The following is a 16,089-nucleotide window of genomic DNA, read 5'->3' as shown; positions in this document are numbered from 1 at the left end:
GAGGCTGGTCCTGGATTGCACTTGCAGTGCACAGTGCTCCTCGTTCTCCCTCCTCCTCCGCTCCATAAAAAAGATTTACAGCAGTTGCAGGCTGCAGCTGTGAATCGCCAGGATGAGACTGTCAGCGGCCGCACTGAACAATAAAGTTTTTTTTTTTTCTTTTTTTGTAAGTAAAAAGTCTCTGACAGGAAATAGTCAGGGCTGTCTGGTCAACACCTACACGTGAACTCAATACTGCGCACACCTCTGAACAATTAAAGGGCCCACGGCCAAAAAACGGGCAAAGTGGCTGCGGGCCACACCAGATGACGTTCCCCACCCCTGCTTTAAGGGGTCGAACACTCCATTCCCCTTTACCAGTCCCTGGTAGAGCCTTGGGACTTCAGTTTAGTGCGCCAGTGTTATTCACCAGTCTCCATTCAAACATCTACATAAAATCTCACTTTACTTTCCCTCATGGAACGTTGCCTTTCTGGTAGCCATCACCTCAATCAGACGAGTGTCCAAAATTGTGTCTCTTTCTTGTTCCCCTACCTTGTGTTTCACCGATACAAGGGGGTTTTACACCATCCTTTCTCCCTAAGGTGGTCCCCGCATTTCACCTCAATGAAAATATCTTACATTCTTCCTTTTGCCCATTTCCATCTCATCCTTGGAATGGACCTAGTGAGATCTCTCCATCTCCACATTTTCAGAAAACCACCCTTCAAACATGCGGAGTCTTTGTTCATAAGTCCCGAAGGCCCTTGAAAAGGCCATTCTGCTTCCAGATCTACTATTGCCCGCTGGGACCATTCGGCCATTCTGTTAGCCTATCGGCTTAGAAACAGTGTGTGTCCACTGAGTGTCACTCACTCCGTTCACGCAGTCGGGGTCTCTTGGAACATCTGCCATCACGGGTCGACCTCACAGCTGCAAAGCTGCTACCTTCATACCTTCGCCAAGTTCCACAGATTTCACACCTAAGCCTCGTCTAGTGTGAACCTTAGTAGAAAAGTTCTGCAATCCATAGTGACCCGAACTCAGACTTGAGGTTACTGTCCTTTGCCCATCCTTGAGACTGCTTTTGGATGTCCCATGGGGCCTCCAGTGCCACCCCAGTAAAGCGAGAGAGAAATGAAGATTTTGAGTACTTGCCACAAAATTTCTATCTCAAAGCCTTCATTGGGGGAGAAAGTACCTGCCGTTGTATATGGTTGCGTTTGTTTATTTTATGGTTTGTTGTGTTCATGTTGCTTCTACTGCTTCCTCACTAGCTGATTAGCTTTGTGCCAGTCGGTGGGTGTACACTGCTGGGGAGGAGAACTTTTTTTGCATAGTGGCAGCAGCATTGACTGTGGTCTCCTGTGTCCCCCAATGAAGGCTCAGAGAAAGATTTTACATAGAGTATCCAAAATCTTTATTACTCTGTCGCCTCATTGGGGGGACACAGAACCATGGGTGTTATGCTGCTGTCCACTAGGAAGCGGCACTATGCATAATCTGAAAAAGATTAACTATGGCTCCTCCTCTGCATTATAAACCCCTGGACGGCGTCAGCCTTCTCCAGTTTTTGCTTAGTGTCGCATAAGAGGCACGCACTGCTGGGATTGTATCCAAAATACTGGGTCAGAACCCCAAGAGGCTCCTACCAATGCTTCAGCGTCTGCTACCACGCCGGAATGGGCTACTCAAATGTCGCAGTCTATGAGGCAGTCCATAGATAACCTGACCTCCACATTACTCCACTGCAGGGTCATGTCTCAGCTATGAGCGTTACCAAACAAAAAGGACAGCTCCACTCAGGGACAGGCCGTTTCTGGCTCTCCCAGACGTAAGCGGACCCATAGGTCGCGTTCATCTGCGTCATCCCATAGCACACGGTCATCCCCCTCTAGGGAGAGACACCGTAGTTCCAGGTCACCTAGACCGTCCCCGACCACAGGAGACCTCCGCCCCAGTTCGCCTACCAGGGAACGCCTCAGCGATACACTGGAATCGGAAGGCATCTGTGACTCCGACTCAGACAACGAAACGGAGAGGTCTCTGGTCCCCGGTACCCCTAGCAATGCAGTGCTAGTTGAGGACATTATCTCTTCCATCCATCAGGTGCTGGACATTTCTGATCCACCCCCGGAAGCCCCAGAACACAAGATTTTCTTTGAAGGTGTTCTGAAACCGCCTAAGGTGTTCTGAAACCGCCTAAGGTCTTCTCTAATCACCCGGAATTTCAGGCGATACTTACTAAGCAGTTTTCGCAGCCCGAGAAGAAATTCACCAATCGCAAATATTTGGAGGCAAGGTACCCTTTCCCACAGAAGGACACCAAGGAGTGGACAGATCCACCCGAAGTGGACCCTCCAGTCTCTAGGCTAGCAGCACAGACCCTCCTGTCACTGCCAGATAGCTCAACCCTTAGAGACACAGCAGACCGGCAGGTAGAACGCATGGCTCGTTCAATTTTCGAAGCGGCAGGGGCCTCCCTGGCTCCCGCGTTCGCTTCAGTCTGGGCGGCCAAAGCCATTCTGGCTTGGGCCCAAAATTTGCAGGCCAAAAATTTGCTTCCAATCCTGAGCTGTCGGACCAAGCGGTTCAAATAGCAGTGGTAGCAGATTACATGCTTCATGCAGCTCTGGATTCCGCAAGAGGTGTAGCGGGAATAGCATCAAATGCCATCACAATCCGGCGTATCCTTTGGCTACGGGAATGGAAAGTGGACGCGGCCTCGAAAAAGTCCCTCACACACCTCCCGTACCTCAGTGGGCGACTTTTCGGTGAAAAGTTGGACACAATGATATCCAATGCCACTGGGGGGAAGAGTACCTCTCTCCCTCAACTAAAACCTAAACGCACGTTCAAAAGGCTTAACCAACCACGATTCCGATCCTTTCGGAATTCTTTAGGCTGGTCCGTCTCGCGTCCAGCACAGAATCGTAACCGCTCTCGGAGATCACTTCCAGCCTACCGAACCGATTCTTCCTCTCTGTTCCCCCAAAGCCGCCTGACAAGGCTCGTGCCTTCCGCCACGCGGTTTCCTCCCTCCTTCAAGCAGGAGTCGTAGTACCGGTTCTCGCAACCGAGCGCTTCCGAGGGTTCTACTCCAATCTATTTGTAGTCCCCAAAAAAGGAGGCAGCGTACGGCCCATATTGTACCTGAAACAACTCAACAAATATGTACGGGTTCGTCATTTCCGCATGGAGTCCTTTCGGTCCATCATTGCGTCCATGGAGCAGGGAGACTTTCTCGCCTCCATAGACATACAGGACGCATACCTGCACATACCGATTGCTCCCGCCCATCAGAGATTTCTCAGGTTCGCTATCGACCAGGATCACTACCAGTTCGTGGCTCTCCCGTTCGGACTCACCACGGCTCCCAAGACGTTTACAAAAATCATGGCAGCCACCATGGACATTCTACACTCCAGAGGCATAGTAGTCGTTCCATACCTGGACGACCTTCTTATCAAGGCTCCCACCTTCAAGGACTGCGAGGTCAGCGTTTCAATCACAATCAACACTCTGAGTCGCCTGGGCTGGTTAGTCAACTTGCAAAAGTCATCGACTACCCCAAGTCAGTCTCTGACATTCCTGGGGATGCTATTCGACACCTCCAGGGGTCTGGTGCTCCTTCCCAGGGACAAGGCACTGGCTTTCCGTCTGGGAGTTCGCATACTCCTCCGCAATCCGCCCCGATCTCCGGTTTGCCATGAGAGTCCTCGGCAGGATGGCAGCAGCAATGGAGGCGGTACCATTTGCCCAGTTTCACCTCAGACCCCTTCAACTAGCCATCCTCAAGTCCTGGGACAGGAATCCTTTCTCCCTCGACAGGGAGTTCCGGCTAACATCGAAAACCAAAAGGTCCCTGCACTGGTGGCTCAAGCCAACCTCGCTTGCAAGGGCAAAATCCTTTCTCTCAGGTCAATAGAAGGTTCTGACAACCGACGCAAGCCTGACAGGTTGGGGTGCGGTGCACCTACATCACAGGGCACAAGGCAAGTGGTCAACACTTAAAGCGACCATGCCCATCAACGTCCTGGAGATTCGGGCCATCTTCCTGGCACTGAGAGCCTTTCATCACTTGCTGGCAGCCTATCATATCAGAATAAAGTCGGACAATGCCACGGCGGTGGCATATGTGAATCACCAAGGCGGAACCCGCAGTACCCAGGCGATGAGGGAAGTGGCACATATCCTTCACTGGGCGGAAGACACGAGGTCGGTACTCTGTGGTCCACATTCTGGGTGTGGACAACTGGGAAGCCGACTTCCTCAGCAGACAAGGAATGGACTCGGGGGAGTGGTCTCTCCATCCCGAAATTTTTCACCAGATCTGCCGTCGCTGGGGGACCCCGGACGTGGACCTAATGGCATCCCATCTCAATGCCAAGGTCTCCAACTTCATGGCAAGGACACGCGATCCTCGGTCACTCGGAGCAGATGCCCTGGTTCTGGACTGGACCCAGTTCCAGCCTCTGTACATTTTTCCACCCCTCCCTCTCATCTCCAGAGTCGTGAGGAAGATCAAACAAGAGGGAGTTCCAACCATCCTGATCGCGCCAGACTGGCCCAGACGTACATGGTACGCCAACATTGTACAACTTACAGCAGACGCCCCCTGGCGTCTCCCCGACTGTCCCGATCTTCTGTCACAAGGCCCGTTCTACCACCAGAACTCAGGGACTCTCAATTTGATGGCATGGCCCTTGAGACCTGGGTTCTAATCCAGGCAGGGCTCTCACTGGACGTCATTAAGACCATGATCAGGGCACGGAAGCCAGCCTCCGCCAAGATTTATTACCGTACCTGGAGAGCTTTCATTACCTGGTGCTAATCTCATGGCCAGATTCCACTCCCTTATGCCCTCCCAAAGGTACTTGGTTTTCTTCAATCGGGCCTGGATGCCAGGCTATCCCTAGGCTCGCTTAAGAGCCAGGTGTCAGCGCTCTGTGCTTTTCCAGAGGCGTATTGCTAAGAAGCCGCAAGTAAGGACTTTTCTCCAAGGAGTTTCCCGATTAGTTCCCCCCCCCCTACAAACGTCCACTGGAAACGTGGGACCTCAACCTGGTCCTGACAGCATTGCAGGCCCAACCTTTCGAACCCTTTAAGGAAGTCCCACTCCGCATTCTATCACAGAAGGTGGTTTTTCTGGTGGCAATCGCCTCGCTACGCAGGGTGTCTGAATTGTTAGCACTCTCCTGCAGACGGCCCTTCCTAGCTTTTCACCAGGACAAGGTGGTTCTCCGTACAGTCCCATCCTTCCTTCCGAAGGTTGTGTACAATTTCAACCTCAGTGAGGAAATGTCACTGTCATCCCTTTGCCCGGTTCCGGTTCATAGAGTGGAGAAGGCTCTGCATACGCTTGACCTCGTCAGGGCATTGCGTATATACGTGTCTAGGACTGCGCCCTTCCGGAAGTCTGATTCCCTTTTCCTTCTTCCGGAAGGCGTTCGCAAGGGTCTGCCGGCTTCCAAAGCTACCCTTGCCAGGTGGATCAAGTCTTACCGCCTTAACAATTCTCCTTCTGGCCGGTATCACGGCACACTACGTGGGCGGTGGGGGCCTCCTGGGCCATTCGGCACCAGGCTTTGGCACAACAGGTGTGTAAGGCGGCCACTTGGACTAGCCTACACACGTTTACGAAACACTACAGAGCTCATACCCAGTCCTCAGCGGATGCGAGCCTGGGTAGACGGGTTCTGCAGGCGGCGGTGCCCCAAGTTTAGGGACCTGTCAGCACAATATTCGTCCATTGCTTCCCACCCAGAGACTGCTTTGGGACGTCCCATCGTTCTGTGTCCCCCAATGAGGCGACAGAGTAAAGGAGATTTTTGTGTACTCACCGTAAAATCTCTTTCTCTTAGCCTCTAATTGGGGGACACAGCTCCCACCCTGTTGCCCTTACGGGCCGTTATGGTTGAGTTCTCATATTGTTCTTTGAGCTCGTACATAGTGGCCTTCTTACAGGCATGGTTTTGTTGTTTCTGTTATGTTCCTCCTAATGCTTTTGCACAAAACTGGAGAAGGCTGACGCCGTCCAGGGGTGTATGCTGCAGAGGGAGGAGCCATAGTTAATCTTTTTTCAGATTATGCATACCTAGTGGACAGCAGCATAACACCCATGGTTCTGTGTCCCCCAATTAGAGGCTAAGAGAGATTTTACGGTGAGTACACAAAAATCTCCTTTTTGTGTTTCAAATATCCATCTTCTTTCAACTACAAGCATACAAGAACGTAGGTCAACTCATATACAGGGTTCTTTTTTGTATTCTATCCTTTTAGATGAGAAAGAAAGAGCTGCTAATGACTCACCTTGCACCTGGAGTGTCTCTGCACAGAAATCTGAGAGGATGAAACTACCAGTGATCATTTCTCCAGCAGATGGGACAATCTTGGTAGTATTCTATTATTTTTTTTTTTTAATTTAATTATTACGTTTATTACTTTAGCATTTGTTACAGCCCTTTAAAGCATATCCATGGTAATGATTTTTAGGAATAAGACACAAATGCAGTTTTGCATGCTGCTATTCATCAGGTGAAGAAAATTCCATATACACTCATGTATAAGCCGAGATTTTCAGCACATTTTTTTTGTGCAGAACACCCCCCCCCCAAGCTTAAAATCGAGTCCTTGTCCAGAAAGCCAGCGGGGGAGGGGAGACGCGGAGCATCGGCAGGAGGCGATGGCTTTGACATCATACTCGCCCTCCTCGCGTCATCGTTAAACGTCCCTGCATCTTCGTTGTCCCGATGCAGCAGCTCTTCCCCTGTGCTGAGCGGTCACGTGGTACCGCTCATTAAGGTAATGGATATGCACATGTCCCCACTCCCATAGGCATGGAGCACATATTCTTTACCTTAATGAGCGGTACTACGTGTTTGTTTCTTCCTGACTGTGTGGCTTTTAGTGTATACGCTAGGCAACTTTAGAACACTACTAAACTGCAGATTAACCCCGTATCTGCAGGTTAATAGTGCTTTTTACACGACAGGTTCCCTTTAAACAGACGGCCAGATATCTGACTAGTCTGATGCCATACATGGTAGAGACTTGTAAACTAGAACAGTGTGGGGAAACCACTTTATTCGGCAAGAAGGCCCATCACCAAGGCACATTGGAAGGAACGCATACAAGCAGGCAGTCCATGCTTAGATGGAACTTTCTCACAGCATGTCATTTTAAAGACTAATGCTTACTGTTCTGTCTTTTACACTGTTGACTTCCACAGACAACTGGAGTTCACCATCTTTTGCAGTGTAACTAGGTGGATTAAGCGATGTTTCACAGTTCTTTTTTTCTTTTCTTTTTTTTCTTTTTTGCTGCTGTTTAAAACATAGTATTAGACCCAAGATCATTCACCCTCCCGTCCTGCATTTTCTAATGTTTTCAGAGGTCTCATACGGTTCATGTTGCTTGTTAACGGAGTTTTCTAAAGCCTGTTAAGGCGGGTGTCTTTACAACGCCGTCTTTTATTCTGGCAGGCCCCTCCACTGCCCGATATTCAGTCTTATGGCCCCAATTCCACCCCACACTTTCCTCAAGTTGAGCACGTTCCCCTAGTGCCAAAGTCTCATAAAAGAAAGAATGCTCATCTGCAAGCCCAGACCACTGACTAGGGCAGATGTGCACAACGTTTTTAGGTACTCTCACTTGCAGCACCAAATTTGAAGGGGTATTTTGATCAGAGGTATATATCAACAGAACTATATATACCATACTCTAATAAATGAGTCAAGATGGCCATACAATGAGTGCAGCTATTCCATAGCGTGAGAGTAGTGAAACACGGAGTTAGGGATTGCTGGGGGGCCACAACGAATGTCATCATGGGCCTCATGTTGCCGCAGGTTGTGCACCCATGCTCTAGGAGAACAGAGGAGGAGTCCTGAATATAGCATGTGCAAGAGGAGGTTTTTGCATACATAGAACCTGATAAAAGGATGAATTGATAAGCCGTGCTCACAGATGGAATATGCAGAAATAATGGCTTCATAATAATAATGGATCATGTATAATAGTAAATTCAGTGAACATAGTGCTGTGCTCTTAAGCCACATGTTAAAGGGGTTTTCCACTACTAGAACTACCCTTTCTTAAACTAAATGTTCGGCCCTGAGAAAATAATAAAGCCTATACTTATCCGCCGTGCCAGCGCCATTCCTGCGGTGTCTGCACTCTCTCTCCCCGGGGCTGTGATGCGTTGTCGTGACACCAGCACCCAATCAGCGCTGGCGTCACTGTCCCCACCTTCTTAAAAACTGAACATGAAGCTGAAGCCAGAGATCAGCTGCAGCCCGGACTTACCCTTCATGTTCAGGCTGTCCAAAGGCGGAGACAGTGACATTACCACCCCATCACAACCCTGGGACTGCGAGTGCCGACCCCGCTGGAATGGAGCCGGCACCAGCTTTATTATTTTATCAGGGTCGAACATTTAGTTTAAGAAGGGATTGTCCTAGTACTGTGCTATCCCTTTAAAACCTTGCAAGTTACAATTTAAATACTGTTGGGTAAAAATAGTTAGAAGTTGCCGAAAAGTAAATTGTAAATGAGTGCAGAAATTTTCTACAGCAACAAATAGGGTTCGTTATCTACTATATAATTGTCTAATTCTGTCTGACTGTAATGGAAATCCCACCTCGCTGATTGGTCGCAGCCTGACTGCCGCGACCAATCAGCGACAGTTGCTTAGTCGTCGTGGCAACACGGCCGCATTGCTTATTGTACAGGCACATTACAGCCGTTAAAGGCATCACTGCTGCGTTGCTCATTACACAGGCACAGTCCTGTACATATTCTGGAGTACAATACATTAGGTAACAGCAGAACAGTGACTGCAGCTCTGGGTGTAACTTACGTACAATACATTAGGTAACAGCAGAAAAGTGAATGCAGCTCTGGGTGTAACTGGAGTACAATACATTAGGTAGGACCTGAACAGTGACTGCAGCTCTGGCTGTAACAGTAGTATAATACATTAGGTAAGAGCAGAACGGTGACAGCAGCTCTGGGTGTAACTGGACTACAATACATTAGATAACAGCAGAACAGTGACTGCAGATCTGGGTGTAACTGGAGTACACTACATTAGGTAACAGCAGAACAGTGACTGCAACTGGGGGTAACAGGAGTACATTAGGTAACAGCAGAACAGTGACTGCAACTGGGTGTAACAGGAGTACATTAGGTAACAGCAGAACAGTGACTGCAGATCTGGGTGTAACTGGAGTACAATACATTAGCTAGCAGCAGAACAGTGACTGCAGCTCTGGGTGTAACTGGACTACAATACATTAGGTAAAAGCAGAACAGTGACTGCAGCTCTGGGTGTAACTGGAGTACAATACATTAGATAAAAGCAGAACAGTGACAGCAGCTCTGGGTGTAACTGGAGTACAATACATTAGGTAACAGCAGAACAGTGACTGCAGCTCTGGCTGTAACTGGAGTACAATACATTAGGTAACAGCAGAACAGTGACAGCAGCTCCGGGTGTAACATGAATATGATACACTAGATGGTGGCCCGATTCTATCGCATCGGGTATTCTAGAGTCTCTGTTAAAATAAGAAATAGTTATATACTCACCTTCCGATGACCCCCGGACTATGTCCCTCCTCTCCCCACGCTCCCGGCATCTTCCGGTCCCAGTAATGCTTAGTGAGAAGGGCCGGAGATGACGTCACTCTCGCGAGAGAGCGACGTCATCAGCGGTGTTTCGCGCTAAGCATTACTGGGACCGGAAGATGCCGGGAGCGTGGTGAGAGGAGAGAAAGTGACTGGGGGCCATTGGGAGGTGAGTATATCACTATTTTTTATTTCAACAGAGACTCTAGAATACCCAATGCGATAAAATCGGGCCACCATCTAGTAATGAAATAATTGTTGTGAAGTGGTGCACCCATCCATCCAGACCTCTGCAATACGTGCACCGCAGAGTGTGCCCTCAAGGGCAAAAGCCACTGCTTGCAACTAGTTAAAAAAATGGAGGCCCCTAGCTGGAGGCAACCCTCTGTAAGGACTAATATGGCATAATAGAGTGGTACAATGCATATCCCCTATGAGGGGGTCCCATGCTTTAGTAAAATTGTTTAATTGCACTGTTTCCATAACTTGGCAAGACAGAAGGTCAGTGCTAATATTAGAATTGGTAACTGATTTTTGTTGTACATATATCCATACTTGCCTTTTCTTCTACCCTAAGGCACTCCACTAAACCATCCTCCAGAAAAAATTGTTTTTGGGCCTCCAGACAATTTTGGTTTATGAAATATTATTTTTCGCAAGGTACAGTCCATTACGGAGTATAATAATTTTGTTTTCTTGTCAGTGGGACCCTTTGGATATTCCAGTATCGGTCTCTCAACACGAGATCCCTCCTGATGCGGTCAGAAAGGAAAAGCTTCACAGTTTACCTCGTATGAAACGTGATTTTATGATTGAGGTCCATGTGGAGAATGTGGCTTCTCCAAGTAACTTCTACATCCGTTGCTCTAGTAAGGACACTTCTCAGAAGCTGGAAGACATGATGCTAGAAATGAGGTAAGAAAGAACATAAAGTGAACCTGTCACCAGAAATAACGCTGTTTAGGCCTGTTTCACACTTCAGTTTTTTTATGTCAGTCAAAATCAGCCAATTTTCGAAAAAACGGATCCGCCAAAAAATGGGCGGATCCGTTTTTTTCCCCCATAGACTTACATTAGTGGCGGATCTTGACTGACGGTCGTCCATCACACCCATTTTTTGACGGATCCGCCAAAATTTTATCGTCTCCTCTCCCGGGCGGATGAGACGGACTCTGCAACGTTTTTTTTTCTTGACGGTCCGCTATTTTGATGTGTGAATGCCCAGAAGCTTTGCTCCGGGAACATATTTAACCCTGAAATGCCGTTCCGGGATCAGCAACAAACCCTCTCTCTCACTCTCTCTCTCGTCAAAGCGACGATCAAAATGGAGACGGATCCATTTTCCGCCATTTCCACGGATTGCAACTGACGTCAAAAAACGTATGTGTGAAACAGGCCTAATCTGCAGGTCAATAGCGTTATGATGCTGTCCAGCGCCTGTATGCAGCGGGGAGAAAATAATATTTATTCTCCCCGCCAGAATTCGGTATTCAGTCATGGAGGCGAGGGCGCTGATGGTTCAGTCACCGCTCTAAGAATACATAGCAGTCACTGACTGACAGCTGGCCACAATGTAGAGCAAGTATCAGTCAGGGACGGGGGCACGGTTACGGCGGCCACTCTGTATACTCAGAGCGGTAACTGGACTGGCGGCGCCCACCCCCTCCATGACTGAAACAGAATGCTGGTGAGGAGAATAAAAATCATTTTCTCCCCGCTGCATTCGGAAGTCATTTCTAATACATTTTTGGATTCAATGAAGCTGGAACACCTCACCCTTTTCTCATCAATCATCTTGTGTGGCTTTGGAAAAATCTAGGTGAGGGCGGCGGTGGACTAGGTTTGATCTCTTAACTTTGCTTTCTGTATAACATAGAGGCGTTATAGAGAAAAATATACTTAGCTACAGCCAGGATCTGATTTTTGCTGCTCATGGTTTGGTAAAATGCCATTTTATTGTGATTTAATTGATTCTTGTCCACTTGATGTAAGTCTGTGATACCCTGATCAGTATTCACATTAAAGGGGGTTCTCTGCACTTATGTTATTGATGAACTAGGTCCGATTGCTTCAGTTACTTTCGGGTGCCAGCATTGGAAAACAGCTGGCCTGCGCACTGTATGGAGCAGGCTCGGTTCCTGAGCTCAAGCTGTATAGCAGCAGGACTCAATTGCAAACAGTTGTTAAAGCAGATAGTAGGGTATATAAAAAAGAGATAAAAAGTTTTGATCCCTAGCTAATATTTCCCTTTATAAATTTCTTGTACGGCCACACCTTGGATATGGCAATGGGCATCATGTATCAGAGAAAAAAAAGGGTCTTACCAGCTCACTTGAAAACAGCCTGTGGTGTGTGGGAGCAAGGAATCACGTCGTCCAACGTGTAGTTACTCCAGAAAAAAGAAAAAAAAATTCCAGCTACTATAAGATCCATTTATTGAGTGAAAAGTAAGACAGTTCACATGATTGTCTCTATAATGTGATCATGTGAACTCTGTCTTAGGCTGAGTGCAGACGGAGTTTTTAGCCCTGCGGATTTTTCCGTCCAGAATGGAAGAAATCCGCAGGTCAAATGACCTGCATTTTTCCTGCGGATTTCTTCCATTTATCCTGCGGTTTTCTTGCAGTTTTTGTGCAGTTTTCCACTGCGGACTCCCCCCTGCGGATTTGGAGACAGGGGAGGTGGAAAACCGCACAAAACAAGTGACATGCTGCGGATTTTGTACCGCAGGAAAACCGCGCGGAATAATCCGCAGCGACTGCACAGCTGTTTTTTTTTTCATTGATTTTAAGGTTACTGTACATCACAATGCGGATATGCAACGTTTCTGCGCGATAAAATCCGCTGCGGATCCGCTGTAAATCTGCATCGTGTGCACACAACCTTACTTTTCACTCGATAAATGGATCTTATAGTAGCTGGAAGTTTTTTCTTTTATCATGTATCAGACACTGGCTGCATCATTTCAGCCAGTTATGCTTTACTTGTATAAATGAGGCCTGGTTTCAGAAAGAAACATACAGTGCCTTGTGTAAGTATTCGGCCCCCTGGATCTTTTCAACCTTTTCCCACATATCATGCTTCAAACATAAAGATACCAAATGTAATTTTTGGTGAAGAATCAACAACAAGTGGGACACAATTGTGAAGTTGAACAAAATTTATTGGTTATTTTAAATTTTTGTGGAAATTCAAAAACTGAAAAGTGGGGCGTGCAATATTATTCGGCCCCTTTACTTTCAGTGCAGCAAACTCACTCCAGAAGTTCATTGTGGATCTCTGAATGATCCAATGTTGTCCTAATTGGCTAGGGATGATAAATATAATCCACCTGTGTGTAATCAAGTCTCCGTATAAATGCACCTGCTCTGTGATAGTCTCAGGGTTCTGTTTGATGCACAGAGAGCATCATGAAGACCCAGGAGCACAACAGGCAGGTCCGTGATACTATTGTGGAGAAGTTTAAAGCTGAATTTGGATACAAAATAATTTCCAAAACTTTAAACATCCCAAGGAGCACTGTGCAAGCATAGTAACATAGTTTTGAAGGCTGAAGGAAGACCTTATGTCCATCTAGTTCAGCCTATTTTTAGTGCAGCTGTTCTGCTTTGTTGATCCTGGGGAAGGCAAAAAACCCACAGAGTAGAAGCCAATTTTCTCCATAGGGAAAAAAATTCCTTCCCCTTAGCTGGGTCAACCATCTACCTATAATATTCTGTTATTCGTAACCTTCTATACTGTTACTCACAAGAAAAGCATCCATTCCTTTCTTAAATTCATTCAGTGAGTTGGCCCTCACCACTTCCTCAGGAAGAGAATTCCAGAGCCTCACTGCTCTTACCGTGAAGAACCCTCTTCTATGCTGGTGCAGAAATTGTCTCGCCTCCAAACGAAGAGAATGCCTCCTTGTTCTTGTCACAGTCCTTGGTACAAACAGTTCATTGGAGAGATCTCTGTATTGCCCTCTGATATACTTGTACATATATATTCTTCTCTTTTCTAGAGTAAATAGACCTAATTTTGATAACCTTTCTGGGTATTGTAGTGAACCAACTCCATTTATCATTTTAGTAGCCCGCCTTTGAACCCTTTCAAGTTCAGTAATGTCTTTCTTGAACACCGGCGTCCAAAATTGCACACAATACTCCAAGTGTGGTCTGACGAGTGATTGGTACAGAGGGAGAATTATGTTTTCATCTCGTGTCCCCAGACCTCTTCTAATGCATCCCATGACCCTATTTGCTTTGGTGGCAGCTTCCTGACACTGGGCACTCCGATTTAGCTTCTTAGTGACTAAGATGCCTAAGTCTTTTTCCATGTCTGATTTCCCCAGCAGTTTCCCATTAAGTAAGTAATTGTAGCATCTGTTTCTCCTTCCCATGTGCATAACCTTACACTTAAAAATTTTTTTTTACCCACAACAGATGTTAAGCTTACCGGCCTATAGTTTCCAGGTTCCCTTTTACACCCCTTTTTGAATATTGGTACCACATTTGCTTGCCGCCAATCAAAAGGAACAGACCCTGTTTCTATAGAGTCTTTAAATATAAGGAATAGAGGCCTGTCTATCACATTACTTAACTCCCTTAATAGCCGAAGGTGAATGCCATCAGGGCCTGGTGATTTGTCAATTTTAATCTTTCTAAGGCGGTTCTGCACTTCTTCCTGGGTTAGGCAGGTAATACTTAATGGGGAGTTTACATTATCACTCTGCATTTCCCCTTGCAAATCCTTTTCCTGTGTGAACACTGTTGAGATTAAAGTATTTAAAACATTTCCTTTTCCCACATCGCTCTCTATGATTTCACCCTCATTGTTCTTTAACCCCTTCACTACCAAGGGTGGTTTGCATGTTAACTCCTGGGCCAATTTTTACAATTCTGACCACTGTCCATTTATGAAGTAATAACTCTGGAACGCTTCCATGGATCTCGGTGATTCTGACATTGTTTTCTCGTGACATATTGTACTTCATGTTAGTGGTAAAATTTCATTCAAATAAATGGGTTTATTTGTGAAAAAACAGAAATTTGGCGAAAATTTTGCAATTTTCCAAGTTTGAATTTTTATGCTCTTAAATCACAGAGATACGGCACACAAAAAACTTAATAAGTAACATTTCCCACATATTTACTTTACATCAGCACAATTTTGGAACCAACATTTTTTTTTATTAGGAAATTATAAGGGTTAAAGTTTGACCAGCGATTTCTCATTTTTGCAACACCATTTTATTTTTACCAACAGGGAGAAAAAAAAGAGTATATGTTGCCAATAAATATAATATAAAAATATATTGTTTAATTCATTACAAAAATTATACAAAAATGATTTACATGTCACTTTGGTTACATGGGTATATTTTCATTACAAATCATGTGACTAAATCCATGGGTCAAAAAAGACCACAGGATACAAGACGGGATAAAATTAGGACATAAGCACAAACAAAGGATGTCACTGAATGCAAATTTCGTATCCTTCCAAAACATATGCCAGGCAATAAGGTGAGATTCAGTGCATTAACATACCAAGCATCATGATTACCGCATAATCACAAAACACCATACCGCCTCATGTGCATCATAATGAGCATAGTAGGGGAAAAAAGTAATTACCCATTAGTGCTCCAAAAGTCCCGTCCTGATCCCGGTCAATAACCCCGACGCGCGTTTCGCATACAGAGTGTCGCTTCCTCAGGGGGCACACAAAAATCTTAATAAGTAACATTTCCCACATATTTACTTTACATCAGCACAATTTTGGAACCAAAATTTTTTTTTGTTAGGAAGTTATAAGGGTTAAAATTTGACCAGCGATTTCTCATTTTTGCAACACCATTTTATTTTTACGGACCACATCACATTTGAAGCCACTTTGAGTGGTCTATGTGATAGAAAATACCCAAAAGTGACACCATTCTAAAAAACTGCACCCCTTAAGGTGCTCAAAACCACATTCAAGAAGTTTATTAACCCTTCAGGTGCTTCACAGGAATTTTTTGAATATTTAAAAAAAAAAATGAACATTTAACTTTTTCACAAAAAAAATACTTCAAGTTCAATTTTTTTTATTTTACCAAGGGTAACAGGAGAAATTGGACTACAAAAGTTATTGTGCAATTTGTCCTGAGTACGCTGATACCTGATATGTGGGGGGGAACCACTGTTTCGGCGCATGGCAGAGCTCAGAAGGGAAGGAGCGCCGTTTGAATTTTTCAATGCAAAGTTGGCTGGAATTCAGATCGGACGCCATGTCACGTTTGGAGAGCCCCTGATGTACCTAAACAGTGGAAACCCCCCACAAGTGACCCCATTTTGGAAACTAGACCGCCCCCAAGGAACTTATCTAGATGTGTGGTGAGAACTTTGAACCCCCAAGGGCGTGAAAATAAAAAAATCGTATTTTTTCCACAAACATGATCATTTAGTCCCCAATTTTTTATTTTACCAAGGGTACCAGGAGAAATTGGACCCCAAA

The 16,089-nt window shown here is 46.0% G+C and overlaps 1 protein-coding gene across 2 annotated transcripts in view; it reads left to right on the top strand.

Moving 5' to 3' along the window:
- TDRD5 (tudor domain containing 5) overlaps nucleotides 1-16,089 on the top strand; it is a 124,509-nt gene that overhangs the window by 62,048 nt on the left and 46,372 nt on the right. For both annotated transcript variants that reach the window (XM_073571376.1, XM_073571375.1), the window contains 2 exons: nucleotides 6,262-6,374; nucleotides 10,313-10,524. In XM_073571376.1, coding sequence (XP_073427477.1) covers nucleotides 6,262-6,374; nucleotides 10,313-10,524 — 325 coding nt within the window. The remainder of the gene's footprint in view (nucleotides 1-6,261; nucleotides 6,375-10,312; nucleotides 10,525-16,089) is intronic.

Source organism: Dendrobates tinctorius, unplaced genomic scaffold (genome assembly GCF_039654945.1).
Source record: "Dendrobates tinctorius isolate UK_male_01 unplaced genomic scaffold, ASM3965494v1 ptg000029l, whole genome shotgun sequence".
Classification (NCBI taxonomy): Eukaryota; Metazoa; Chordata; class Amphibia; order Anura; family Dendrobatidae; genus Dendrobates; species Dendrobates tinctorius.
This window is presented reverse-complemented; position numbering and strand designations above follow the sequence as displayed.